This window comes from Magnolia sinica, chromosome 3 (genome assembly GCF_029962835.1).
Source record: "Magnolia sinica isolate HGM2019 chromosome 3, MsV1, whole genome shotgun sequence".
Taxonomy (NCBI): domain Eukaryota; kingdom Viridiplantae; phylum Streptophyta; class Magnoliopsida; order Magnoliales; family Magnoliaceae; genus Magnolia; species Magnolia sinica.
In genome coordinates, this window is record NC_080575.1 from 101,031,521 (window position 1) to 101,059,480 (window position 27,960).

General features: G+C 38.9%; 1 protein-coding gene across 1 annotated transcript; it reads right to left on the reverse strand.

The window, feature by feature from the left end:
• Positions 1-332: 332 nt before the first annotated feature.
• Positions 333-27,735, reverse strand: LOC131240439 (succinate--CoA ligase [ADP-forming] subunit beta, mitochondrial). The gene is made up of 12 exons (XM_058238668.1): positions 27,445-27,735; positions 27,037-27,147; positions 26,395-26,506; positions 23,567-23,631; positions 9,850-9,927; positions 4,858-4,932; positions 4,589-4,741; positions 4,365-4,499; positions 3,607-3,771; positions 2,660-2,782; positions 842-913; positions 333-685 (listed from the first exon to the last, which is right to left on the reverse strand). The coding sequence occupies exons 1-12, from the start codon at positions 27,544-27,546 to the stop codon at positions 605-607; spliced, it is 1,272 nt and encodes a 423-aa protein (XP_058094651.1). The 5' UTR covers positions 27,547-27,735; the 3' UTR covers positions 333-604.
• Between the last annotated feature and the right edge of the window lie 225 nt (positions 27,736-27,960).

Genomic DNA, 27,960 nt, shown 5'->3' on the forward strand with positions numbered 1-27,960 from the left:
CACATGGTTTTAGATGGTATGGCCCACCTGAGTTCCGTATATGGCTGATTTTGGGGATATCCCATAACCTAAAGGGGACCCGTCAAATGCACGGTGTTGATGTTCGACACAGATCACGGTGGGGACCACACAGCTCGACCTCATGGGAAGTTCCATTACCATTTCCCTGTGTGTTGAACTTTCAGTCTCTTGAATACTTGTGTTGTATTATTATTATTTTAAGTTCCTATCATTAAGATGTGAAGATTATGACCCTATTTTTCAAAAGAAAATTGGTGGATTATTACTTTTTTTTTGCAATTTTACAGTAAAGAAAAAGATTTCGGAAAAAAAAAAAAAAAAACCAATACAGATTGGATAAAAATGGTACCAAATAAAGAGCTCCAACTCAATGAGCTCACCTTGTTAGTAGAAACAATGAATTCATTTCATAAAAAGAACAGGCTTATTTTGTGAACTCAGTCTCACACCCCAATTGAAATCCTCAGACCAACTTCCATTGCCCAAATGCACGTTAAAAAAAAAAAAAAAAAAAAAAGAAAGAAAAAGAAAAAGAAGAAGAAGAAGAAACGGGTGAAATGGAACGCATGATAAAGTTCCAAACTCACTGGTGCACTGTTGCTTTTACTGCTTTCTCTGCTGCATCATCCAGATCTTCTGCTGTGATCAATGCCATACCACTCTCCTGGACATTGATATCACAAACATAGTCACACACTGGTACATTCTTTTCCTTTCATCATTCCATGATAAGGTGTCAATACAAAATTAAAGGGACATGAGCTGTTACTAATTTAAGGAGAGCTATTATGCTAGACTTGGGAACAGGTTTTACATTTACCTTGAGAATCCTTTTCCCTAGATCAACGTTGGTGCCTTCCAGGCGAACGACCACTGGTACTTTCAGTGCAACCTTGCAAATGGGAAAAAAAGAAGCCCCATCTCAGTTCAATCCGTTTGGCAATAAACAGTGATTATTGATAAAGTGTAATCAAATCATTTTCAGGATGGTGTAAAAACAGTTAACAACTTCCACATGAGATACATCAAATCTTTCACTTTTTCCTGTTTGGATTCACGGAAGGAAATGAAAAGTTCATTTCTGCAGAAACATTGTTTCTGCATTTGCAAGTATTATTATCTATGGAAAATCATTTTCTATCCCTGTTTGGGATCCATTATTAGATGAACCTAACCATGTCAATTTCCAGGTGGAACCCACGTTAGTCAATATTACCATGTGTATTTGCATGTGGGACCCATCGTTAGATGATCTTAACCATGTGAGGCCCATATTTTGTCAGTCCAACCATGTGCATTTCAATGTGGGGCCCATCATTGGTCAAACCTGACCCTGTGTCTTCCCATGTAAAGTTCATCATTAGTCAATCCTAACCATGTGGATTTCCACGTAGGGCCAATCATTAGATGATCTTAACCATGTGGGGCCCATCATTAGATGATCCTAACAATATGAGACCCATTATTAATACTAAGATCCGATCTCTTGGCCTAGTATGGCTCATACTGGATCGCAGATGCTATGCAGTTAACAAGTCTATTTTCCATGGAAATAATCTCTGCCAAACAAGTGATTTAGAAATTAAAATTTTAAAATCAATTTCATGGAAAAAATTTGTTAAAAAAATAGCAAAACCGTGTTTTCATTCCACCAATTTCTTGGAAATAAAATTTCCATATATGCATCATTTCCACCCTTTCTTTTTCTTGTATCCAAACAGCCCTGAGGAATGCTAATTGCACATGAGTTCTCATGGGAACATGGCAGACCTGTACAAGAAAACTGGTAGGCCACTCCATATATGAGCCATGGCCCAAAATCCAGGCCTACTAGGTGATCCTTCTTTTGACCAAAACAGGCACACAAGTGGGTGGAGATTGTTTCTTTTCCTAAAATCGAGCAACCAGGATCATCCAAGCAGCCAGTTTTAGGTCATCACCCATATATAATCTCACCCACAAGATGCAGAGTCCAGATCTTGTAAATAGTTGCCAAATGTTCCCATGGGAACTTGTGCGCAAAAGTATGTCATTCCTTGTTCCTTTATGTTGCTGAATTTTAAAATTTCTCATTATACTAATCATCACTGAATCACATTTCTGAATATGTTAAACCATTCCAATTTCTCATCTTACAAAGGGAGGACTTCTGTTGAATTAAATCCAATATTTCTGGTCGTTGGATGCAAATAACAACACAGTATACAATCAATGCTTTCACTGGACATATTACAGCCATGTGACCTTCTTTCTGTTACCTAAAGGACATGCTGAAAAAATCCCATGAGAGGAAAACTTTATCAAAGTTTTGAACAGAAAACGTTTTTAATAAAATAATAATAATAATAATAATAATAATAATAATAATAATAATAAAGGTTTCATTGCTAGACGACAAAAAATAGCTCAAGTGGCTGAATAGGGCCAGTTTCAGCTTCTTTTGCCACCAAACAAACCCTAAAGAAACTATGAAATGACAGAAAGAGCAATGGAGGATCCGGGATCCAGCGAACAAGAAAATAAATAGGTTTGTGTTGAGGGATAATTCCTCAAACAGAAGCAAACCAGGAAATTGAAGAAATCGCACACTCATGAGCACAGACAATGAAATAAAACACATGTAAAAAGAGTTATCTACCTGTTTGGCTGCATTTACAATCCCACTCGCTATTATATCGCATTTCATGATCCCTCCAAAAATGTTAACTAAGATAGCTTTCACCTTATCATCAGATGTTAATATTTTAAATGCTTCCACCACCTGAGAAAAGAAATATCGATTAGATCCAAGATATATCTCTTGGCAGGTATCAACACATCAGCAAAGAACCATATCAATGACAAACGGCATAAGCTACTTGAAATGGGTCAAAATGAGTTTCACATCAGAGTCACACAATGGTGTCTAGCAGTTTTTAGATAGTGAAACAACACTGAATGCATTATTAGAAGTATATTACTAAATATAGCCTGCTTTGTGAGAACAACCAAGTCATCATATGTCCCCATAATTTGGTAGCTCATATATGTAAGCATAAATGGGGTGGGACTTCGACTAACGTCAATATTAGACTAGATGAAATTCAAAATTAATGCAGGGGCATGCCAGACTCAAGTGGGGTGGCCTGTGTGAAGTGGGGGCACACTCGGGGTGGGCAGCCTGTCTGAGGCAGGTGGCTTGTGTGAGGTGAGACGCATGTGAAGTGGGGCCAACGAGGGGGGTCGGCCAGGGGCCTGACCTGAACTATGAGATAAAGGGATTGATTCACCACGCTCTATCAGTTCGAGCTTTTAGAGCAAGTAGTTAGTTGTCCCGCGTTAAAAAGTGGTATCAAAGCAGGAGGTCTCGTGTTCGAGACTCCTCACCGGCACACTCAGTGCGGGTGGCTCGTGTGAGGTGAGACTCATGTGAAGTGGGGCCCACGAGGGGGGTTCAATCGAGGGCCCGACCTGGGCTATGAGATAAAAGGATTGATTCGCCATGCTAGCTCGAGCCTTTAGAGCAAGTGGTTAGTTGTCTTGTGTTAAAAATCCCCAGACATGCATGTAACCAACAGTCAAAATGTAATTCATCTCAAACCTAACCTGGCCTTCTGATGCATTCCCACCAACATCAAGAAAATTGGCAGGTGTTCCACCATGCAATTTAATTATATCCATCGTAGCCATTGCCAAACCGGCACCATTCACCATGCATCCAATTTCTCCATCCAAACCAATATAGTTCAAATCTGCTTTGGCAGCTGCAACCTGCAGAAGCCAAAAGATATTCTGAAGAAATTTTCTAATAATCATGCTGCCAATAAATTTATTTTTTTAAAATGCAAGGATTCTTATTTTTTAATTCCCTCATTGCATTAATGTATGAATAAGAAATCCAAAACCAAGAAGACAATTCCAGGCTTCAATGTTTCCAAAAGAACAGAAGGTGAGAACTTCAACATGAAGATGTCTGAATTTCAAGTTGCATTGTCCAGCAGATGTTTAGGATTGTTTTGATCTTCTTTTTTTCTTTTGAAAGATGTTTAGGATTGTTTTGATCCCGTGAGAATGCAGTTAAAACTAATAATCCACTCATTTCATGCCTTACTTTAAGTCAATGGAATGACAACTTTAGGTGGAGACAAGGCAGAAAAGCAATAATCCACCCTGCATGGATTTTGCATGGAAAATGCCCCAAATGGTAAGCAATTGGAGGTGCCCCCGAAAAAAAACCCTGCTCAAAACATGTTTTGAGTGTACTCCAAAAATGCATCCTTAATAAAGTACACTGAATCATGCTCTGACATTATGTGTGTGTGCGTGTGGAGGATCAAAATCTCAAAGGAACTTTCATGTCAGACCTCTCTAGGGTCCTCTTGTGATGGATCACGGAAAGCAAATATCTCCTTCTGTCGAAAATCAGCATTATCATCAAAATTCAACTTTGCATCAGCAGCAACTAATTGCTTATCAGAAGTCTCTGCAATTGGATTTATCTGGCCAAAGAAAAAGAAGTTAAATTTTAAAAGAGATGAGACAGTGGCCCATTTACATAGAACTATTTGGGTATGTGAAACTAATTCACCTCCAACAGTGTGCAGTCACATTCACAGAAAAGTTTGTATAGCTTCTTCACTTGTTCCATTGAAGCATTTCTGTCTGCGACCTGAGGAGCCAAACCATCTACAACTTTAGCAGCATCCTCATCTGTGATACCTTCGAAAACGTCAATAGGCACCTGATCATCAACATTAAACATTAGTTGGAGGGTGCACGATATAAGGCAGAACTAGGGGTGAACTTGAGCACGGCCAAAGTCACGTCAAGTAAGTAGGATGAGAGGCAAGAAATGACCTTAATAATCATGTCAGGGAAGTTCTCAGCAAGGTCTTCGATGCTGGTTCCTCCTTTTCTACAGGCTATTATAAGCTAGAGAGAGAAAAAAAGAAAAGAATGAATAAACAGTTGAGCATACAACCAAATCCATCATAATTGACAGTCCACTTTCAAACTTTCAGCCCAAAACTGATGTGTGATTTCCAAAACAAACATAAGAATGGGAAATATGATCATTGTGATTTGACATCAACAAATTCAAACCATGACTATGTTACCTGGAAAATACAAGTATGGAAAAACATGAATTCTGGCCAATGTTTAAAAACCTGGACCAGACCTTGGCCCATTTTTGTTGGCAGTTTGGTCCAAAACAGTTGACTTGGGCTAACCGATGTATAAAGGAATTAAAAAACAGGTTCATGAAACAAAACATCTGTGGTAGAGCGGATAGGACATAGGGCTGCAACTTGATGCAACCCGAGTTTGTGTCAGGTTGTGAATGTCCTTGGGCTGGGTTGGAAACACCAACCAGGTTTAAAAACAGGTTGGGTTCGAGATGAGCAAATTCCAGTCGGTTTGGGAATAATTGCAAGTATTTGGGGTCGGGTCAATTTGGGTTGGTTCAGTCAGGTTATGTTGGGTTGAGTATAGAGGAATTCATGTCGACATTTGCTTCCTAAGCAGGAGGTCATAGGTTCAACTCCCTAATGCAAACTGGGCTTGAACCTGAGACCACAATGTCGAAAAGCACCTTGTCTACTGTTAAGCTATAGGCTCGAACCCCCCAATACATCTAAAAATATCTGTGTGCTTATATATTGTGTCTGTGCATACACACACACAAAAACAAAATATAAGCATGCAGTTACTTTTTCTCTCTCCACACAGGTAAAACACTCAGATGTGAATGTCTCAAAAAAGAGGGGAAAAAAGTCGCCTCAGGGAGGAGTTTGTTTGCCACAAGCAAACTCGTGCATGTAACACAGACAAGTGGATTCAGGCCCGTGGTCCAACTGGAAGAAAATTACTGACCCAGGCGGTTGGACCACTTGACCCAGATGATCCAAACATTTCTTGCAGATACGGGTTTCTAAGTGATCCAACCAGCCCGGCTTTTATGCATTGATTGTGGCTACAGGGATACAGCTACGTAGACAAACAATATAGGCAAATATATGCCCTTCTCTTTTGCAGGATGTTAAATACGTGCATAAATGTTGCAAAAAGAAAGAAAGAAAAAAAAAGTCATTTAACCTCAAAGAGTTCCTTTGCCATGGGTACAATTGAAAATCCATGTAACATGGACAAGTGGATATGCACATATCAGAGTGTATAAAAGTGCCAATTCCATCTCAGTATGCAAGAAGCATAAGGTGTTGCCTTTTGTTTGAAATTGGCCGCTGATGCAAGCCCATGGTCCACTTAAAGCCCAACATATACTGATTTTGGACTATTTATTTGCAAATTGGGAACCTAAATATCAAGAGCTACAATTTACTATTTGTGGAAAATATGGGGGGATGTGATTGGTGCTATGGGGGCCGATTTAAAGATTTGATTGAAGATGTGATTGAAGATTTTGAGGATTATTTTCTTGATTTTCTTTTATAATTTTAGGTAGATTAGACTGATTTGAAATAAACTATGATTGATTTGAAATCAATCTCCTAGTTGGGGGGCGAGGGGGGAGGGAGTAATGTAGGAGGTAAGTATTCCAAAATTTTCTAGCTGTGCAATTTTTTTTTCCTCAAGTATTGTAATAAGAAGTTTGATGTCAATAAAGTATTTCTCCCTCTCAACTCTAAATATTCTTTTAGGTGCTCGTCCAATTTTTTTTACGATTCGGATGTTGTGATCTCATTGACTCGATAACCGGGTCGCATCATTATTGTATCATCACTGGGCATCTTTGGGGGTTTTTTATTCTATATGATCTGTAAATGGCTTTGAAGGGGGTGACACATGACGAGTTTATTTAAGTAATCTAATTGATCCATCCACTCACAGAGTGAGTAGATCAACTTTTGTATACGGTAGGCAATCTCAACAATCAAGTGGGAGAGCTTTGGTGTGGAGGGAATCTACAAATCAACTTCATTGTTTGGCTAAGCAAGGTGGAAAAGGTGTTCAAGTGCAAGGAAATTGTGGACAATCAGAAGGTTAAGTTAGTAGTGGTCACACATTAGTATGGTAGGATGATCTCCAAGCTGTAGGAATTTGTCAAGGCAATGATAAATTAAATTAATGGGAAAAGATCAAAAGAAAGCTCCTACCCACAACTTGCGCTTGTGACCTCCATCAAAGATCTCACAATCATCGTCAAGGGAATAAATCCGTAAATGAACACACTGAAGAGTTCCATACATTGACATCACGGACAAAGTTCGTGAGTATGTAGACCAAAAGATTTCAAGATATCTTAATGGTTTTAACCCAAACATGATAAATGAATTCACTTTCAAAGATGTATTTAAGATGTTCGATGCATACATGCTTGCATTAAGAGCCAAATAGATAAATAGTTCGTGACTTGGGAGACGATTGGGTGCACCACAAGGACCATCATCAATGGTAGGGCAACATGCTAACTTTCCACGCAAAACAACCACAAGACCCCTCATAGGTCGATGGATAATGGCCAACATCCAACAATGAAGCCAAACCCCAACCCGAGGGAAAGTGGTTATGGACAAGGGGCTAGTTCACCAAAGATGGGGCAAAATAGCACTCATTTCATGTGCTTTTAAGTGTGATAACTGGGACATCGTTATTTTCATTGCCCTAAACATCAATCCACAATTAAAATTAATTTGGCCGAGGGAGGAGAATATGATGAAGATACTCCTAGCATCCTGCCGATAAAAGTTGAAGATGATATAGAATATGAAGAATATGCATACAAGGATGGGGCGCATGTTAGGAAAAATGTAATAGATGTGTGTTGTGATGGGGATGAGTCGTTGATTATCTAACGGACTATGCTATTGACACCTTAGGTAATTGATGAGGGGTGATGGTTACTACATAATATCTTTCACACAACTTGCATTTCTAGTGGGAAGATATGCACGATTTTGGTAGACAAAGGAAGCAATGAGAAGATCGTCTCAAAAGAAATGGTGGCTAAATTAGAACAAAAAAACAAAGGCACCCATGCCCATACAAGATTCGTTGGTTCAAGAAAGAGGGATGAGTTTTTGTTAACTCTAGGTGCTTAGTTTCATTCTCTATTGGATCTGGTTACAAGGATGAGGTGTGGTGTGATGCGGTTCCCATAAATGGACGACACATTTTGTTGGAAAGACCATGGTTGTGGGACCAAGATATGGTGCATTGGACTCGGGTTAACATTTGTTCCTTCATCAAGAATGGTGTTAATATTACATTGCACCCAATGAAAGATCTTCCAACACCTAAATTTAATAAAGAGGAAGGCTACAAATTCTTTAATGCAAAAAAGTTTGAAGAAGAAAGTACAGTGAACGACATCATTTATGTCTTGGTTGCTAAAGAATAAGCAAAACAATAAGATGCTTTGCCTTCCATGCAGAAGCTCTTTCGTGAATATCAAAACTTGGTGCTTGAATAATTCCTAGCTGGACTTCCTCCTATGAGGAACATGTAGCATCATATTGACTTGGTGCTAGGTTTGAATATGCTGAAACTTACGCATTATCCAATGAGTGCAGTCAAATAAGCTGAACTCCTGCAGATTGGATGGCTCAACATAAAGAAGTTGAAAAGAAGAAACAGAAAGAAAGAGAAGAAATTGAACAAGTATTAAAAATTATGACTACTGACACTCGACGGGGCCGATACAGGCAATACTTAGCGAAACAGAAGAACAAGCCCTATTATGAATGCACATAGATCACGGACGACAAATTGAGAAGATTAGAACCAAACCTCTACTACTTGTATGAAGCATCCAACTTGTCGGAATTGAATTCTTTCCAACACGGGGGGAGAGATGCAGGCCCACGGCCCACTTAGGGCCCAGCAATTGCTGATTTTAGAGTGTTAATTTATATTTGTGGGGGATATGGGAGGATGCGAATGATAATATGGGCGTTGATTTAAAGATATTCTTGAAGATTTTGAGAATTATTTCCTTGATTTTCTTTTACTATTATTAGACATTTTTAGCATTCTCATTAAAGATTCATTTAGAGTTTTTTTACAAAAGTATTCCAAAAATATTTAAGTGTGAGTTTTTTTCGTAAGTATTTTAAGAAGAAGTTTGATATCAATAAAATATTACTCCCTCCACTCAAATATTTTTGTAGGCGTACTCTTGTCCATTTATTTGCAATTCAGGCGTTGAGATCTCATTAACTCGGTAACCAGGTTGCGCCAGCCACCAACTGTGAGGAAGAAAAATGACCATAAACTTCAGAAACAGCACAGTACAAGTGCCTCAGATTTTGTAGTCCGTCTGGAGGATAGTTTGTTTCTTCAAAATATAAAGGCAACTGGTCATGGTCCATCATTTCCATGCCCATCTCCTTTGATGGAAATCACAGGAAAGCACACATGTTGCTTTGACACAGTATATAAACAACTACATAACCAACACATAATGGCCAGGGCTACCATTGGGCGGGGGCCAAGAAAATCATAATTCTGGATAGGGCCATGATGAGCCGAGCAAAATCAATTTTTTGGAAAAGGCACAAGCCCACCAGCTAAACATCCAGGCCCACACCAACCATGGTCCAGCCCGTTGACAGCCTAATAGCAGCTTTGTGCAAAGAATTAAAATTTCACTTGTTCAAAGCCTTCATGTTATGCAAAGAAAATGATTAAGTCACATGAAAGATTACAGAGTTTAACAGCATCAACATGGTGTAACATGAAGAAAATATGGTTCAGATGTCTGAATCTCTGATTGAAGAGATTCCAACTACTAAAAACAAAAAGATTGCGCAAAGGAGTGTACACTGGTATTTGATGGAAAAAGAAGAATACCCACAGTAAAGAGAGCTCTACAAAGACTCAAGAACTTACTGGACCAGCCGTTGTACGGTCAAGAGTAATAGCAAAATACATTTCATTCACCAGTGACAACTTTTCGCACAAGTACACCTGCAAAAATGCAATCACTAAATTTTAAATTTTTATATTATGATAATAAATTTGATTTGCAGACAAGCAAACATTACTTCTAAGTTCCCAAAAACATTTCCTAGCAATGGTAGCTCCAAGTTCCCAAAAACATTTCGTAGCAATGGTAGCTCAGATAAAGGGAAAGGTATAGGATATATTCTAAGAAGAAGCATGCCTCAACATACATTGCATATAAGCATCCATTGTGTCAGGGGATCACACTAGCCCCATTTATTCATCTGCATGTTCTATATCCTGCACTAGTCTATTTTGAAGTACCCAGTGTTGTATTTGTTTATTTTCTTTTTTGATATATTTTTTTTAAAGGTAACTCAAGATTTATAAGAAAAAGGAAACGATGAAAAATCAGCAACTCAGGAAACATTGCTTTGCCAGCACCTCGCCAGGGCTGCACTGACAAATTTGACAACAACTATGATATCATTCAACCCAAATTGACCACAAGCCTGAGAGATGAGAGTTTCCACAGGATTCTCCCTTTAGAACCGTACACACCACCATGCTACACAAGAAAGAACGAATAAATCGAGGGTGGCATACCCAGCAACATTGGAAGAGGTAGAAGAAAAATGCTTCTCTCAAACAGACAATGCAAGAAAAGGAGGCTGCTGTCCGAGTACACTGAAGGCACAAGTTGCATACATATGTTATAAACATGTCATCTCCAGAGATTGTGACATGTGAGCAATTTATTCTTGCCCAGAAACCAGCAGAAGGCGATGACTCTGGGTGGTCCTTTGTATGGCCACATGAACTCTAGGAGAGCAAAGCACCACTTAGAGGATCAAACATACAATATTCCAGATCCATCCATCCCTCTCCAATTTCCAGTATAGTATTTGTTTCACCATCTCAGATCCATCCATCCCTCTCCAATTTCCAGTGTAGTATTTGTTTCACCATCTTCATGTTGGGAAGCGCGGAAGGTGAGCCCTCAAGATCTGACGGTCTACATGAGTTTTGGAATCCTCACAAAGCAGAAGAATAATGCTCCAACGGCCCGCCTATCTACTACTGGAGCAGATGGATCTATTCACACCTCTGATCCTACGGTATAGATGGCCCCGGATCACGATCTATAGATTAGATCGTCCCAAGGACAAGCCAAAATGGATAGATTACTGTGCATGCTATATTTTTCTGTATACTCTCGGTATTTCTTATGATTGATTGCCTTTTACGAGAGAAGCTATCCCTTTATATAGGAAAGGAAGGAGATGGGATGAGACCAGATTATCCGGTCTTCTCCCAATCTCCTATCCAAAATCAAATTCAAAATTGAATTTGAAATTTCAACAGAAAGGAAAGAGCGAGAAGAAGCTTAAACATATGGGACCCACCCACTAGTGATTGCTCACCTGTGGGCCCCACTGGCCTACGTCCAACATCTCCCACTCAATCACATTGTGGGATAGGCACAAAAGATTTGTCCATCTAAATTGCCTAATAACAATTAAAGATCAAACATCGCAATCGAAAGATCAGAGGCATGGGACCAACTAGATCACCGTAATCTTCTCACAGGTGCTTAAGTACTAAGTGACCACCTAACTAGTACTCGATAACCCAAGCTTTGCAATGCCCATTCTAGTCCGCATGATCACACCGGATGGAGTTAACTCCCGATCTGGAGTACTCGGCCAACATACGCACTTATCCAACTTATCGAGTTATTCTGAAAACTTGGTTTTTCACAAACTTCGACTAAAATCGATTTAAAGCAATACTTATATATATGCTTTTAAGAAAAAAATATTGTTTGCAAAAGTCTATTAAAAAACAACTTGATATTGCCGGCAGATAAGTCTTTAAGTGCGTATTTATAGTTCTAGAAACTTGGTGTAGCTGTCAGGGGATCTTCCACACGCAAATGTGTAATTTGGAATTAATCAAGCCGCTTTCCTATCGTAACCAAGTTTGGCCAATCAAGGACCTTTCGTCATAGTACACTAAAGTAGCGATACTCAATCTCATCCTCATATACACAAGAGGAAGATAGCTAAGGACACAAAGAGTCACCTACGGGACTGGCTACTCACACGTTGCAATAATTAGATCGAATCAAAGCAATCTGTAGGTAAAAGGTCCCAGCACGTGGCTACAATCCACGTCGTAAAGTAGACAATATTAGGTGAATGTTGGGTCTACAATACGCAGGTTATTCTACATGAGGTACGACTCATCTCATAACCTCATAACCTGACTTTAAATTCAAGCCATAACATTAATCGCATCAAAAAAGAATGGTGCGATTATGTTATTCGACTTTATCAGTCTCATCTTCAATCTTAAAAGATTGTAGGCGGATATGACTCACTCATATCTTCATCCTTTATTATTCAAAATAAAGAGAAGTTCATGCCTCAGTGTATGAACATGGCCCCAAATGTACCTCTCTTGTACATTCGAGGTTGGTCAACCTGTGCAAGTGGGTGACCGGCCTGCCGGAAAAAAAAAAAATCCTACATGATCTCAAGATAAATGCTGATGATCTACTTACTTAACTTATGTTAATGTTCAATATTGAATAAATGGAATGTGTTATTCATTAATGAAAAATCAAAAGTACTAAAGAACAAGTACATCACTCAAGCTTTCCTCAATCCCATCTGCCTGACGTGAACCTGAAATGGCTCTCTAGCTATAGGTTTCGTCATGGGATCAGCCATCATCTCTTTAGTAGGAATGTAGCTGAGGGCGACCTTCTTATCTCTCACTTGATCATGGACATAATGATAATTGATCTTAATGTACTTAGATTTCTAGTGGTGTTTAGGGTCCTTTGCCAAGTCAATGACAGAAGTATTGTTTATCTTCAGCAATATAGGTTGACGAACACTCGGTACAACACCCAGACTCAATAGAAATCTGCGAACCCATATATACTCCTGAACTACAGCACAACATGCAATGTACTCAGCCTCCATAGATGAAAAAGCTGTGGATATCTGTTTCTTACTCGACCATGAGATAACTCCTCCTCCGAGTAAGAATACATATCCTGAAGTAGACTTTCCTTCGTCGGCGTCATTACCCCAAGCAGCATCAGAATATCCTTTGAGCTCGAGGCTTGTGCCTTCATAAGACAACATTAGGTCTTTTGTTCTTCTGAGATAACAGAATATACGTTTGACGACTTGCCAATGAGACTGTCCTGGGTTACTCTGATAGCGGCTGACTATGCCAACTGCATAGCTAATATCCGGTCTAGTGCAAAGCATAGCATACATTAAGCTCCCTACTGCACTTGCATAAGGTACTGAAGATAGTCAATTTCTCGGCTTCAGTCTTGGGACACGATTTTCTGTCTAGCTTGATAGCTTTATCCATAGGGGTTTCAACAGCTTTTGAATTTTCCATCCTTAATCGCTCTAAGATCTTTTGTATATAGGTAGCTTGAGATAAGCCTAAAAATTTCTTAGGGCGATCCCTGATGATTTTTACCACAAGAATAAAGTTGGCTTCACCAAGGTCTTTCATCTCAAAATTCGAGAATAGTCAATCTTTAGTCAATATCAATAATTGTATGTCATTACCAGCTAGCAAGATATCGTTTACATATAGAGATGGTATCAGAAAAGATCTTCCAGACTATTTCATGTATACACAATGATCTTCTTCACTCATCGTGAATCCAAAAGTGGTGATGGTTAAGTGGAACCTTATGCACCACTATCTTGAAGATTGCTTTAGCCTATAGATAGATTTCAACAACTTGAAGACTTTATTTGGATGTTTTTTGTCCACATAACCCATGAGTTGTTGCATGTATATTTCTTCATCCAAGTCACCATTTAAGAATGCGGTCTTTACATCCATCTGATATAACTCTAAGTTTAAACTTGTGACAATGGACAAGATCATGTGATTGAGGAGAACTTTGCAACAGGTGAAAAGGTCTCCTCATAATCAATGCCTTCTTTTTGTGTAAAACCTTTAACAACTAATCGTGCTTTATACTTGTCCACTGTACCATCTGCTTTTCTTTTGATCTTTAGTACCTATTTCTTACATATCGCTTTGCAATTAGAAGGCAAGTTAACAAGTTCTCAGACTTTATTCTTTTCCATAAAAGCAATCTCTTCGTCCATAGCATTCACCCAATCGGCTGAGTTAGAAGATAATAAGGCATCCTGATACGAATCAGGTTCATCATCATCAACCGCAACGCAAGAGAATGTTTGCCCCTCAATATCGAAGTATCTTCGGAGAATCAATCCTCTTTCGCTTCGACGTAACTCAGGAGCCTGCTGAGATGTCCTCCCACTGTCCTGACAAACTATAGGAGCATCATCATCTTGAGAAGCAGAACTCCCACTCTCCTGAGATACATCGGGTATTTAAAAAAATTCTATTTGAACCTTTTGTTGCATTCTGCTGGGGTATCTATCTTCAACGAAGGTCCCGTCCTAGGATTCTATCTCAATCCATCGTCCATGGTCCTTATAAACTAGAACGTATCCCTTTGAATACAAATGGCACTTTATGAACACGCATTCAATGGTTTTACTATCAAGTTTACATCTATGCAGAGTAAGTAGCAAAACATATTCCAAAGATCCCCAAGGGCGTAGGTTGGCTAAAGAAGGAATCCTCCCAAACCACATCTCATATGGTGTCTTAAGAATGGATTTGGATGGAACTCTATTAAAGACATAGACGACTGTTAACAGTGCGTCTCCTAAGAATGTGGTAGAGAGATTGGCTTGTGCCATCATCGATCTAACCATGTCCAATAGTGTCTTATTCCTCTCTGCAATACCCTTTTGTTGTGGAGTGTAAGCCATTGTGTACTGCCGAATAATTCCAACGTTTTCACAATATGATTTAAACGTTTTAGACGTATACTCGCCAACTCTATCAGATCGAAGGATTTTAATCTTTTTCTCAAGCTGATTTTCCATTTCAGCTTTATATTTAAGAAAACAATTAAAAGCCTCAGATTTGTGTGAGATGAGATACACATATCCATAGCGCGAGTAATCGTCAATGAAAGTGACAAAGTATTGACATCCAGTTCTGGCACGTACATTGAAGGGTCCATAGATATCTGAATGGATTATCTCTAGTGTGCCCTTGGACCTAGTCGCTTTAGGAAATGGTTTCTTCGAAGTCTTCCCGAACACACAATGTTCATAAACTGACAAATCAACTTTAGATAAGGAGTCTAACAGACCAGAACGTACTAGACTTGTCATACGATCCTTTCCAATGTGACCTAACCTCACGTGCCATTTTTGAGATTCAGATACTATAGTTTCATTCGACATAGCAGATAAAGCAAGAGGTGCATTATCAGTATCTACGTCTAGAATAAATAAATCTGAAATTAAATTTTTCCATGCAAAGATGAGGTTATTTAGTCTCAAAGAAACTCTTCTCCCGGAAAATCGAATATCAAAGCCATCAAATAATAACCTAGAAACAGAAATTAAATTCCGACGCATCCCTGGTGTATAAAGAGTATCACAAAGGATTATTATTCGCCCTATGCACGTACGAAGATGGGAAACGCCAATCCCTAGTACGTATTCGACAGCATTATTTCCCATATACACCTTTTAACTTCCCTTGGCTACAGGCCGGAATTCCTCGAGTCCTCGACAACTTTATGTCACGTGCTTTGTTGCGCTTGAATCCAAAATTCACTCATTAGATATAGTATCAACCAAAATGATTTTAGAACAAACGCTTACATACAAAGTATCTAATGACTTAGGAATTATCGTTTTTTTATGGGTGCACTGCCTAACATAATGGCCGGAATTTCCATGGACAAAGCAAACTATATTTGTCTTTTTCTGCTTCTTTCCATTCTCCTTCTTGAGATTTGAAGGAGGTGTTGTGGTCTTCTGCTCTTGGTTATTCTTTTTCGCCTTCTTGTGAGCTTTGAATCGTTTCTTGTTAACTTTCCGCTTATGGGTCTCTGCTACAAAGGCCTTAGCCGAACGTGGCTGAATTGCATTCATTTCAACCTCATGTACCAAGTGGTCACAAAAATCTCTGAACGTAGTAATAGAATCAGTATGATTCAGAATTCTTTTAATTGGGCCTAAGATTCAGGCAAGGAACGGTGCATGGCTATAATCTTTTAATTTTCAATCAATTTACACATAATATTCATAAGGGCACCTATCATTTGCTCCATCTTACGGATATGATCTTTGATGGGGCAGCCGACTGGCATCCTATACTCCTGGAATTCTAATTCCATAGCCCGAACTTTCGCATCTGACTTCTGCGCATAGGCATTTGTCAGTGCTTCCCAGATTCCCTTAGCGGTGTCATGCACTTCATACGTAGGTATGAGTTCTTTGTGCATAGTGCTAATAATAAGGACAATATAAGCTGAACGATTCTGTTTTCGCCACTTATTGTAGCGAGTCATTGCAACCCTATGTTCTTGTAAATTCCCGTTTTCAGCCAATATGGGTTCCTCTTGAACCTCATCGAGTGTGTGCGATATGTCATCCTCATCCAGAAGGCATCGCACCGCGCGGGACCAGTCTTCGTAGTTGTTACCGTCGAAATGTTGTCCTTTCAGCTATTCAGTGATTAACGCTTTAGTGGCCACCTCTACATTATATAAGTATCACTACTTAGCTATGATCTAAGGTATTAACTCTAATCATCAGCATTTCTACGTGTTATACAAATTTTCAAAGTATAAAAGTAGTCAACACATCTTAACGAGATCTGAAAGTCCACATACCCGAATGGGCGGTGTAGAACAATCAAGTTCTCTTTTTAAAATGAAATTGATGCTTTTATAAAATTATATTTGTATAACGTACAACCTTCCATTACAGGTTGCATGCATCATTTGGTGGAGGAGAATTAACTCTCACTCAGGTTATGCACAACCTATTTATATGTGTAGGGAACATTCTAACACTAATTTTTCCATTTGCAAATGAAAAATGGGCTTATATCTAATCACATCAAGGCAAATTATATCTCACATATAAACATCATCATCAGAAAGAAAAGAGAAGTGCTAAGATATGAAGAGAGTTCTATTTTCACTAGTGATCATGTCCATTAGCGATAGATCCGATCATCACCGTTAATAATCATTGTTGATGATGGATCCTTTCATCAACATTGATCATCATGGTTGATTATCGTTTCGATCACTAATGATCTCTAGATCACTAATTCTCAAAGTAGATTTTATCTTCATCATCCATCCGTTTTGCTAGCTCATTATAGGCATGAGTCCAAGATTGAAGCATATCAAAAGTTTGAGTAGACCAACATTGACATTGGCCCTTATGATGGGGATAACTTGGATGGTGGGACACCATTTAATGATTTGATTTGTTAGGATTTTAGTTGTCAGATTATCATGGTAGAGTGCATCTATATATGAAAGGTAATACACATGCATAATCTACACCCATTTATATCTCTGACAGGGAACCGCAAGGTTTCTAATCCAGACCATTGGTCTATAGTTAAATGGTCCAGATTAGAAAATACATTTACTATTCATATTCAACGGAAAAAGGGGTCCTAATCCTGATATTTAAATCCTGAGCATTCTCAGAAATGCGCTATCTGCGGTTGGACTTTACAAGATAAATGGACACACATGTCACAACACATACACATGGGTTTAAAACACCCAGTTCCTTGGGGCCACATTGTCAGGGAAATGGATTGGGTGGTAACCCTAACGCCACCATGGTGCTGTGAGGCCCACCGAGATGTGTTTATTTGCCATCCTGTTGATAAGCTCACAAAGACCTGATAGGATGATCTTACCCATCGGGCTTTATCCGTGTGAACTACACATTCAACAATCATGATTAAACCATTTAGATCTTCCACACCTATGTTTGTTCGCATCCATATGGATGGTCTGGATCTAGCCCACGAGGTAGGATTGTAATCTTACTTCCACAATGACCCAAGTAGAATCAATAGATGCTGGTGTTTCAGATCGCTAACTCTAGTTTGGCGTTCTTTGATTTGAACAATAGGTGAGCCCCACATTGAATAGGCCGGCATGCATGCACAAACAATATTCGTTAAGGAGATTGTTTACAAGGTTTGCCTATTCCACACGCTTGCACAAACACACGTGCCAATATTGGACGTTGGCCACAGCGTGCCCATGCAAATGGATGGCTATCTTGGCCATACGTGTGATATAGGTGTTGTGTAAGGCAGGTGTTGGAGAGGATTCCGGTCCATTTTCACAGGCTCACCAAAACCCCGTAACAAAATCACATGATAGATAATAACCACATAGCTTATCCACAGTATGTATACAGCTTATCCACTGTACATGTGAATATACAATAGATTAGCTACTGACCATACACATATTAGCCACTGTACAGTAGATTAGCTACTGACAGGTGGAGTTTGCAAGACTCCATTCTGAAGTGACATCACCCACTCATGTGGGTCCCACCATCATGTATATTTTGTATCTTGTCGGTCTGATTCATGGCATTACTGGAATGACAAGGATCTTGTACACGTATGCCATATAGGTATGTGTACCGATCTAATAATAGCTGTCACAATTGGCATGTGAAGTCATGCTGGAGCGGCAATGCTCCCTGTCCATACAGTAACGGATTAATGGTCTGGATTAAACATCTATGGGCCCACTTATCAGAATGAGAATGTGTGTACACAGCTCAAAGATATGGCCTACTTTTCACATGATTCCTTGTAATGGAAATCAGTGTGATCTACAAAGTACCTGGCGTGCATGCAAAGGTAACTATCATCTTTACGTGTATGGAAACGTAAAGGTCTACACGATCATACATGGCATACGTGTATTCAAACTATTCAGCATCATAATTATTTAAAATCTAATCCACTGTACACATGGCTTTACGTGTATGGAATCCAATCTAAAAAAAATAAGGGCCACTTACCTTTTTAGATGAAAATAATCAGAGATCTGACGTTGATTGCTCTGATACCACTGTTGGGAAGCGCCGAAGGTGAGCCCTCAAGATCTGACGGTCTACACGAGTTTTGGAACCCTCACAAAGCAGAAGATTAACGCTCCAACGGCCCGCCTATCTACTACTGAAGCAGATGGATCTATTCACACCTTTGATCCTATGGCATAGATGGCCCCGGATCACGATCTATGGATTAGATCCTCCTAAGGACAAGCCAAAATGGATAGATTACTGTGCACGCTATATCTTTCTGTATACTCTCGGTATTTCTTATGATTGATTGCCTTTTACGAGAGAAAAGCTATCCCTTTATATAGGAAAGGAAGGAGATGGGATGAGACCAGATTATCCGGTCTTCTCCCTATCTCCTATCCAAAATCAAATTCAAAATTGAATTTGAAATTTCAACAGAAAGGAAAAAGCCAGAAGAAGCCTAAACATATGGGACCCACCCACTAGTGATTGCTCACCTGTGGGCCCCATTGGCCTACGTCCAATACTTCATGATCATTTTCAGTATGTAAACTTGAGTGTCACTGTCAACACGTGATTGAGTTGGGTCATTGTGGTCAATATAGAGAAATTTGGACTGAAATAACCTTCTGAATCATCTAATCCCTCCCTCTTGTTTTCCTACTCCGTTTTGCCTCTCATAAGTTACCGATTAGAACTTCAACCCTTGAGTTTCAAGCTTTAAAACCTTCTCCATAAACTTGCCCCATTTACCATTTACCCCTATAACTCCTTCATTCCCCCGTTCATTTACCAGCTCCAGCAGCCCACTTTAGGCCCTTCATTCCACCCTTCCTCTACCACCTCAAGCAGCCCCTCTTTAACCTAGAACAGTTCTCTTTGGGTGCACATCAATGAAGGGCGTTCGGTCCTCACATTAAGATACTTTGTTCTGCATCAAAGCAGGTTCATGATATCCTGGAAATTTTTCATGAGAGGTCTTTGGCAGCTGGCTCTACAAGTCATTCTATGAAAGAGGAAAGGTGATTTGGAGACTACGCCCTTATGCTTCATGCTGGGAACTAGAAAGAAAGGAATAACCGCAACAATGCATTGAACCTGAGACTAGATTAAGAGGGATCAATGGATTTCCATTAATTTTATGTTGGATCCAAGTAGGCATTGGATGCAACGTCAAGGTGTCCCGTTGTGGTAATGGTGCCCACCATTACAAATATGTTGAATTGGCGTAACGGCTGATACGAGGGGCATAACGGCTGATACGCCCCTGTATCCGTCTTTTTCCTTTTTCTTTTTCTTTTTTTTTTTTTTTGCTAAAAAAAGAAAATCTGAAAAAATATCCACAAAATCCAAAAAAATTGTAAATATTCCAAATATGCGTTCATTTATAATTTTGAACATGCTTATGGTAGTGTAAGGGTCCAGTCATTGGTGAGAATGATGTATCAGGCCGTCTGCTAAATTTATGAATTTGACAACCTAGAATTGACTGCAGACCTTTTATATTTAATTATCTAACTATATAATCTCAATATGAATTTATTAGAATGAATGTAATACCAAAATATCTCATATTTGCAGGTATTGGTGTATTACATACCTTACGACTCGCATACATTTCATTTCAACATACGGAGTCTAAGGACTTTTGTGTCCTATTATGTAATTCATACATCTAACAATTTAATATCATTTCCCCCAATAAATCTAAAGAAAAAAATTAAAATTAGATTCGGTTGAATAGTGTTGCTGATTTGAAGGTGATTTGGCGGACCGTTTGATGACCCAAATCAACCTCAAATTCATGCAATCTATTGGCACTTATCCCACTAATGGATTGGTGGACATTTATTGAACAATGAAGAATGAACAATATCAAATGGTCCTATTTCTAAAAACAAGTGTCTGCAAATTAACGGTGAAATCGTTTAAACAATTTAATTTGGGATTGTGACTTAGCAACAACAGTGCCATAATTTAATTTATTAATTTCAAGTCAATGTATGCGTCATATATAATGTTTTGGGCCATGTACGTGGGGCCCAACTCGATGTATGTATCTTTTATTAATGCCATCCATCCATTTTACCAACTCATTTTAGGGAATGGTTCAAAAATGAGGCAGATTTAGATCTCAGGTGGACCACTAGTGGCCGAAGCCCTGAATGTGGGGCCCAACTTGATGTATTTGTATATCCATGCTATCAATCTGTTTTGCCCACTCATTTTAAGGCATGGTCCATAAAATAGGCAGATCTATACCTCAAGTGGACCACTAGTGAGTGACTCCCTGAACGTGGGGCCCACCTTGACGCATGTGTTGTATATCCATGCCGTCCATCTTTTTTGACAACTCATAATGAGGCAAATCCAAATCTCCGGTGGACCACATGGTAGGGATTGAATTCCCACAATTAAAAGTTCTTGTGACTATTATTATTATTATTATTATTATTATTATTATTATTATTATTATTATCATCAATGTTGTCGAATTGCATATGCGATCATGTGTGATCGCATATGCCTATGCACATATGTGATCACACAATCGCATATGCGACCGCATATTTTTTGTTTTTTTTTTTTTTGAAAAAAAAAAATCGAAAAATATGGAAAAATTCAAAAAAATTGTAAAAAAGAAGAAGAAGAAGAAGAAGAAGAAATTAAGGGTAACTTTCCTAATTTAATAAACAACTAATTTTATATATTTAAGATATATTTGAGAGAAATAAAATCAATTAAACAATGAATTAAATAACAAGTGCTTGAATCTTGATCTTTCAACTTCCAAGAGAGGGAATGTGGGGGAGAGAGAGAGAGAGAGAGAGAGAGAGCACTTGGAAGTAGGAAATATAAGAGAGAGATTAACACAACTTGGAAGTAGGAAATATAAAAGAGAGAGATTAAGATCACTTGGAAGTAGGAAATATAAGAGAGAGAGAGAGATTAAGACCACTTGGAATTAAGAAATGTAAGAGAAGAATATAGTAAAAGAGTTTTGGAGTGAGAAAATTACAAATGGGGGAGGTTTGGAAGCCTTCTTATAGACAAAGTTTTTTTTTTTTTTTTTTACAAAATAAAATAATGTGTCAACTGTTGGCCAATATGCGATCACATATGTTGTATGCAATCGCATACATCGCATATGTGATCGCATATTTTCACATATGCAATATATGCGATCGCATATGCCATGATCACATATACAATCTGCATATGGATATGCGCATATGCGGTCGCACATGATAACAATGATTATTATTATTATTATTATTATTTTGGATAAGCTACCATTTGTGTTCTCCCTTGATCCAGGTCCATGCGACCTTATCAAGAAGTTCAATGGCAAATATACATTATAGTGGACCCTAGGAAGTTTTTAACGATGGACATTCAATCCCTACTGTGTGGTCCACATGAGATCTGGATTTGCTTAATTTTAGGGACCATACCCCTTAATTGAACAAGAAAAATTGATGGACGGCATGGATATACAACACATAAATCAAGGTGAGCCCCATGCACAGAAACAGTGCAAGTGCACTAAGCGGCATATGCCGCTAACTATTTTTTTAAAAAAAGTGTGTTCCCATTTTACACCCACGTTGCCCATTCGTTTTTTCTTTTCTTTTCTTTTTTGAGAGAGTGAGAGAGAGAGAGAGGAAGAATGACAGGGAAAGGGAGAAGGAGAAAACAAGAGGGAATTTGAGAGAGAGAGAGAGAACGGGAGGGAAAAAAGAGAAAGGGGGAAGAAGGAGGAGGAGCAGTAGTTGCTGCAACAGCCATTTTACACCCACGTGTAGAAGAAGAAGGCAAATAGAATCATGTATTTTTTTTTTCATTTTTTTCTATTTTCTTTTAGGGTTATTGTCCATAACCACTGTTACGGGACCGTAATGGCCTTTACAACCCCATAACGGCCGTTGCAGTTCGTTTTTTCTGGACCTCCCTGTTTCTGCTACGTATCGTGTAACGGTAACTGCTATTACCATTACATATCGGCCGTTACGACCGATACATAACTGATTTAGGACACCTTGTGCAACGAGCAAAAAGTGAGTCCCCAAACTTAAGGCACATAATTCGTTGGTGTCTTCCTCCACCGGGGGTTTGGAAACTCAATTTTGATAGAGCTTTTGGTGGAAATTATGGTCACTTAGGTATTGTTGGCATTCTTAGGATGCTCATGGCATCATTCATGTAGTGTTTTAGGCCCAAACCCTTTGAGCAGTTTTTTTTAGAGAAGTTCTAAGGGTTTTCAGCTGCAAGTTTTCTGTGGATTTTATTGTAGAGGGAGATTACACTAATGCACCACATAGGCGAACAATCGTGCCGATTCATGGGAGTTGTGTTTTGTATTCAATGAAGTTCGATCAATGCTTCTAGGTTAAAATTTTCATTGTGCACTCTCATAGTGGCATGTTGCAGCAAAGGCGTTGACTAAGGAGGGAGTGGGCTTAAGCTCCTCTTTGAATAAGAACTTGTTTCCCCTTTCATTGTGCTTTTGTTTTTAACTAAATTTAGTTATCATCTCATAAGGAAAAAGATTAAGAGAATCCATTGGAGTTTTCGAACTGCAAGAAGATGAACAAAGAATGAAAATGGAATTGGAAGAGGGGTGGTTACAAAGCTAGTTCAATACTGCAGCCAACTACAATAGCAAAAGACCTAGGTAAACAGTGCCTTACCTTGCTCACAACCTTCCCCTGCGGTCCAGTTTGCTTGGTGACAAGTATCTGCCCCAGCATCTTCCCTGCAGAAAAAAGAAATGATCACTCTAACCAAGTACAGTTAACATAAGATTTTTTTATATATAAATATACACTTAATATAAGACTTTCAAAAGATTTTAACAAAGTATAGCTTAATATGTGACAACTTGCAAGAACTTGAGAAAAAAAGAAAGAAAGAAAGAACTAAAGAGTTCTTCAATGTCAGATATTGTATGGTGTCCTATACTTTCCTCAATAAATATTGATTACATCTTCCGGCCAAGGCAATCATAATATCTCCAGTGTAGTGTTGATTCAAAACTCCCATATAAACATATAATTTTTCATACTATATAAAATAAAAAACTTGTTCGCCAATAGGTCGATGCTTTTTTTTACTGCTTAGTTTTTTCAATATTTCTTAACTTGGCAAACCTCTTCAAAATCAGGTGATAAAAGATGGGCTTTGACATTAGAACAACGAGTTTTCAAAATCTGGTGAATGGTTGTGATCAGATGCACTTTGTCATGTGGTTCAGGAAAAATTGCTCACTATCAAAGTACGGGTGGAGATTGTTGCTAATTGGTTGGGTGGGCCTTTGATGGTAGAAGGGGATTCTAGCAATGTGTGATTGCTTGAGCTTCGAAGCAATGTATCTCCCCTCAAGAAATTGCTTTTATTTCAATAGTTTAAGGATTTGTTCCTGATCTATGGATATCAGTTATCATCAGATTCCTAGAGAGGCCAATGGTATTTGTCAATTCCCTTGCAAAGGAAGAAGTCTATAGATCTTATTTATGTATAGAGGAACCTTGCCTTTAAAAAAATGTATAGAGGAATCTTAGCCATTGGCTTGATGGATGATCTATGTTTTCTTTGCCTTGTGGGGCTTTTTAATAAATTCTTTTGTTATTTGATGTAGGTACAAGGCCCACCATGGGGTCTACCAGGTGTTGAATTTTTAGATCGGTTGCTGCTGACTTTTGGGATTGAATTTCTCATACCACAATTGCTATTTTTGGTAGATCATAGTTGTTGACTCTGCTGATTCTCTAGTGATTTTGGGGGCTAATTTTCTAGACTTACACATGCTATTTTAGGCCATTACAAATTAGCTAAATCTTTGTAGATGCAATGATTGCTACTTGGTATCCTACTTTGGATAGCTCAGACTGATTTGTAAACAATCTAAGAGCTGAAAAATCCAAGTTTAAGATTTCATAGGCATTATAGGGTGTGTCCTTAGGGTCGACAAATGGGATTGTTCTTGGGTGAATAGGACACTATACTCTCGATAACGACGTCCAGGGAGGGTCTCCTAGCTAGAAGTCAAGTTTTGATTCAGAAAAGTGGTCCGATAGTCAAGAAAAGCCCACCATGGGATCTCATGATCATGGCCCACTCGTCGGATTGGTTTTATATTTTAGGTTTTGCTTATTGTTATTATTTAGAACATCGTGAACGCTTTAGATTTTCTTGTTTGATTTTTATTTTAGTTTACTTCATCGCCAAGTAATAGGTGTTGCACATGGTGCGAGTTTTTGGGTATAAGGTTCTCCCTATAAATAGGCACCCCTTTTAGTTCTTTTCATTCATTGAAGTTAATAAAAAATTCCTGCTTTATTTTTCTGCTCTCTTCGTGAGTTGTGGAAGAATTCAAAAGTGGGTGCGAAGCCCTCCTTTTCGAAGGGCTAACTACGGTGGCGCGAAGCCACATCAATCCCAATTCACCCCCATCTTCCATCATCTTTTTTTTCAGTGCATCAAACCAGTGCGAAAAGGTACAAGCTCAATGCCAACCTTGGTGCAAGCTTGCAATAATTGGAAACTAAGGATTTGTTCCTGATCTATGGATATCAGTTATCATCAGATTCCTAGAGAGGCCAATGGTATTTGTCAATTCCCTTGCAAAGGAAGAAGTCTATAGATCTTATTTATGTATAAAGGAACCTTGCCTTTAAAAAAATGTATAGAGGAATCTTAGCCATTGGCTTGATGGATGATCTATGTTTTCTTCGCCTTTTGGGGCTTTTTAATAAATTCTTTTGTTATTTGATGTAGTTACAAGGCCCACCATGGGGTCCACCAGGTGTTGAATTTTTAGATCGGTTGCTGCTGACTTTTGGGATTGAATTTCTCAAACCACAATTGCTATTTTTGGTAGATCATAGTTGTTGACTCTGCTGATTCTCTAGTGATTTTGGGGGCTAATTTTCTAGACTTACATATGCTATTTTAGGCCATTACAAATTAGCTAAATCTTTGTAGATGCAATGATTGCTACTTGGTATCCTACTTTGGATAGCTCAGACTGATTTGTAAACAATCTAAGAGCTGAAAAATCCAAGTTTAAGATTTCATAGGCATTATAGGGTGTGTCCTTAGGGTCGACAAATGGGATTGTTCTTGGGTGAATAGGACACTATACTCTTTTTTAGTTGTCTAAAGTTCTTATTTAAATAAATTTGCCTATGGTGGAGATTTCAATTGCAATAGGTTGTTTATCCCTCTCTATCTGAATATTCTTGCGTGGTGTGTTTACTTCATCTATTCTAGTGATTCAGGTATGGAAAAGTGTCTAATATAGAATGCAAGCTGCAAAACAGATCCTTACAAACAACGACACGAAGTATATGTAGGCCAAGGTTCTAAAAGAGCAGGCAGGGTATTACGTCTGAGGAAAGAGATCATACCAAAAGCTGAAGGTAATATCATTATCAGTAGAGCTCAGTAGACAACTCACCAGCAGCATTTAATCAGGAAATATAGGAATTTATGTAAAAAGAAAAGAAAAAAAAAATACCAGATATGGCTTCAACCTCATCGACTTTGACAATATGCACTCCACCCTTAAATCCATTTTGAAAAGTTCCCAAGCCTCGTCCACCAGCAAGAATTTGGCTTTTAACCACCAACTGCACCAATAATCACAAATGTGAGAATACTCTATAGGTGTCATTGACCTTTACTTAACTACAAGTCCTACACCTAGTAGAAAAAAAAAAAAAAAAAAACTATGACCTGTTTCAAAGATTTTCACTAACTGCTAGCAAAACCATATTTACGAACAGTAGAAACTGTATCGTAGGATATTAAGCGATTGCGTGGAGTGCAAACACCCAATTCTGCAAACTGAGCAATTCTCGAATTATCCAAATTCATGAATTGGGGTTGCAGGTGTGCTTGGCCAATCATGAGAAGCCAACGACAAATGATAATTTCACCTGGGCTGCTTTCCCTATTAGCAAACGAATTGATTTCATGTCCGATGTGATTTCATCTCATCCATGAATTGGGCAGCCAAATATTGGGACAATTTGCAATTGTGGGGGAGTCCAAACACAGCTCCGTCTCGTATGCTCCATATCATGACAAAACATGGTGTCTCTATAAATATAAATGCATTTTCACACTCCACTTGATATTAATACATTAAAGAGATTACCTCCTTTTCATTGGGGAAGAAATCTTGAATTGCCTTCTTCACCTCTTCGACAGAAGAAACAGCAACGCCCTTCGGAACGTTAACCCCGTACTTGCTCATCAACTCAGCACCCTGTTTAACCCGATTAGTTATAGAACCAGTAAGTAAGCAATACACATAACCTAGAAGAACTGAGTTGACTCGGTTGAGTCCCGAGTCAATGGATGGGCCTCGATGAAAAAAACCCATTTCGAGCAGATGAGATTCATCGCGTGTGAGAATTATTCTAAATTTACGAACGGTTTTGTTAATACAGAAGTGGTAGAAGAATCATCCAAGAATACGGATCTAAGAAAGATCAAACGAAACAAAACTAATGAAAAAAGCAGGAAAAAAAAAAATCTCAAATGAAAAGAGGAGAGAGAGGACCTGATATTCATGGATATTGAGACGGCGGATCTGCTGCTGCTGCCATTTCCCTGCGATGGAGAGCGTCTGAGAAACGAGCCTTTTCACCAATCCTCTTGCCATCTCTCTCTCTCTCTCTCTCTCTCTCTCTCTCTCTCTCTCTCGGATCTTGAAATGGAGAATCGAACCGATCAAACCCGATTCGTGTCGAGGTGGAGTCGGCGTCTGAGTCAATCAACTACGCTCTGCGTTCTCTCCTCCGGTCCGCCGAGAAAGTCGGAGGGAGTGGAGACTACTATTCTTTTCTCTATTCCGAAAATGCCCTTACATTTGGGGGAAGTTACCATTTGAACCTCATGCCCTGATCTGATGTGGAGAATTTAGCTGCTAGCCAGGGGCGAGGGTGGCACTGGGCTGTCTTTGGCCCGGGTTGGACCTGCTTTATTGGCCCATGGGCCGGGCTTGGACCTTACATGCCTGACCCAATCAGTTCAGGATTGCTCTCAAATCATCTGGACTAACCAAGGTTGAGACTTC

Coding starts and splice junctions, on each gene's coding strand:
- LOC131240439 (XM_058238668.1), bottom strand. CDS start 27,546: ATGGCAAGAGGATTGGTGAAAAGGCTCGTTTCTCAGACGCTCTCCATC. Junction 9,928..23,566: donor AGGGGAAGGTTGTGAGCAAG/GTAAGGCACTGT, acceptor GCATTTTTGCAG/GTGTACTTGTGCGAAAAGTT. Junction 4,742..4,857: donor TCCCTGACATGATTATTAAG/GTCATTTCTTGC, acceptor GTTGATGATCAG/GTGCCTATTGACGTTTTCGA.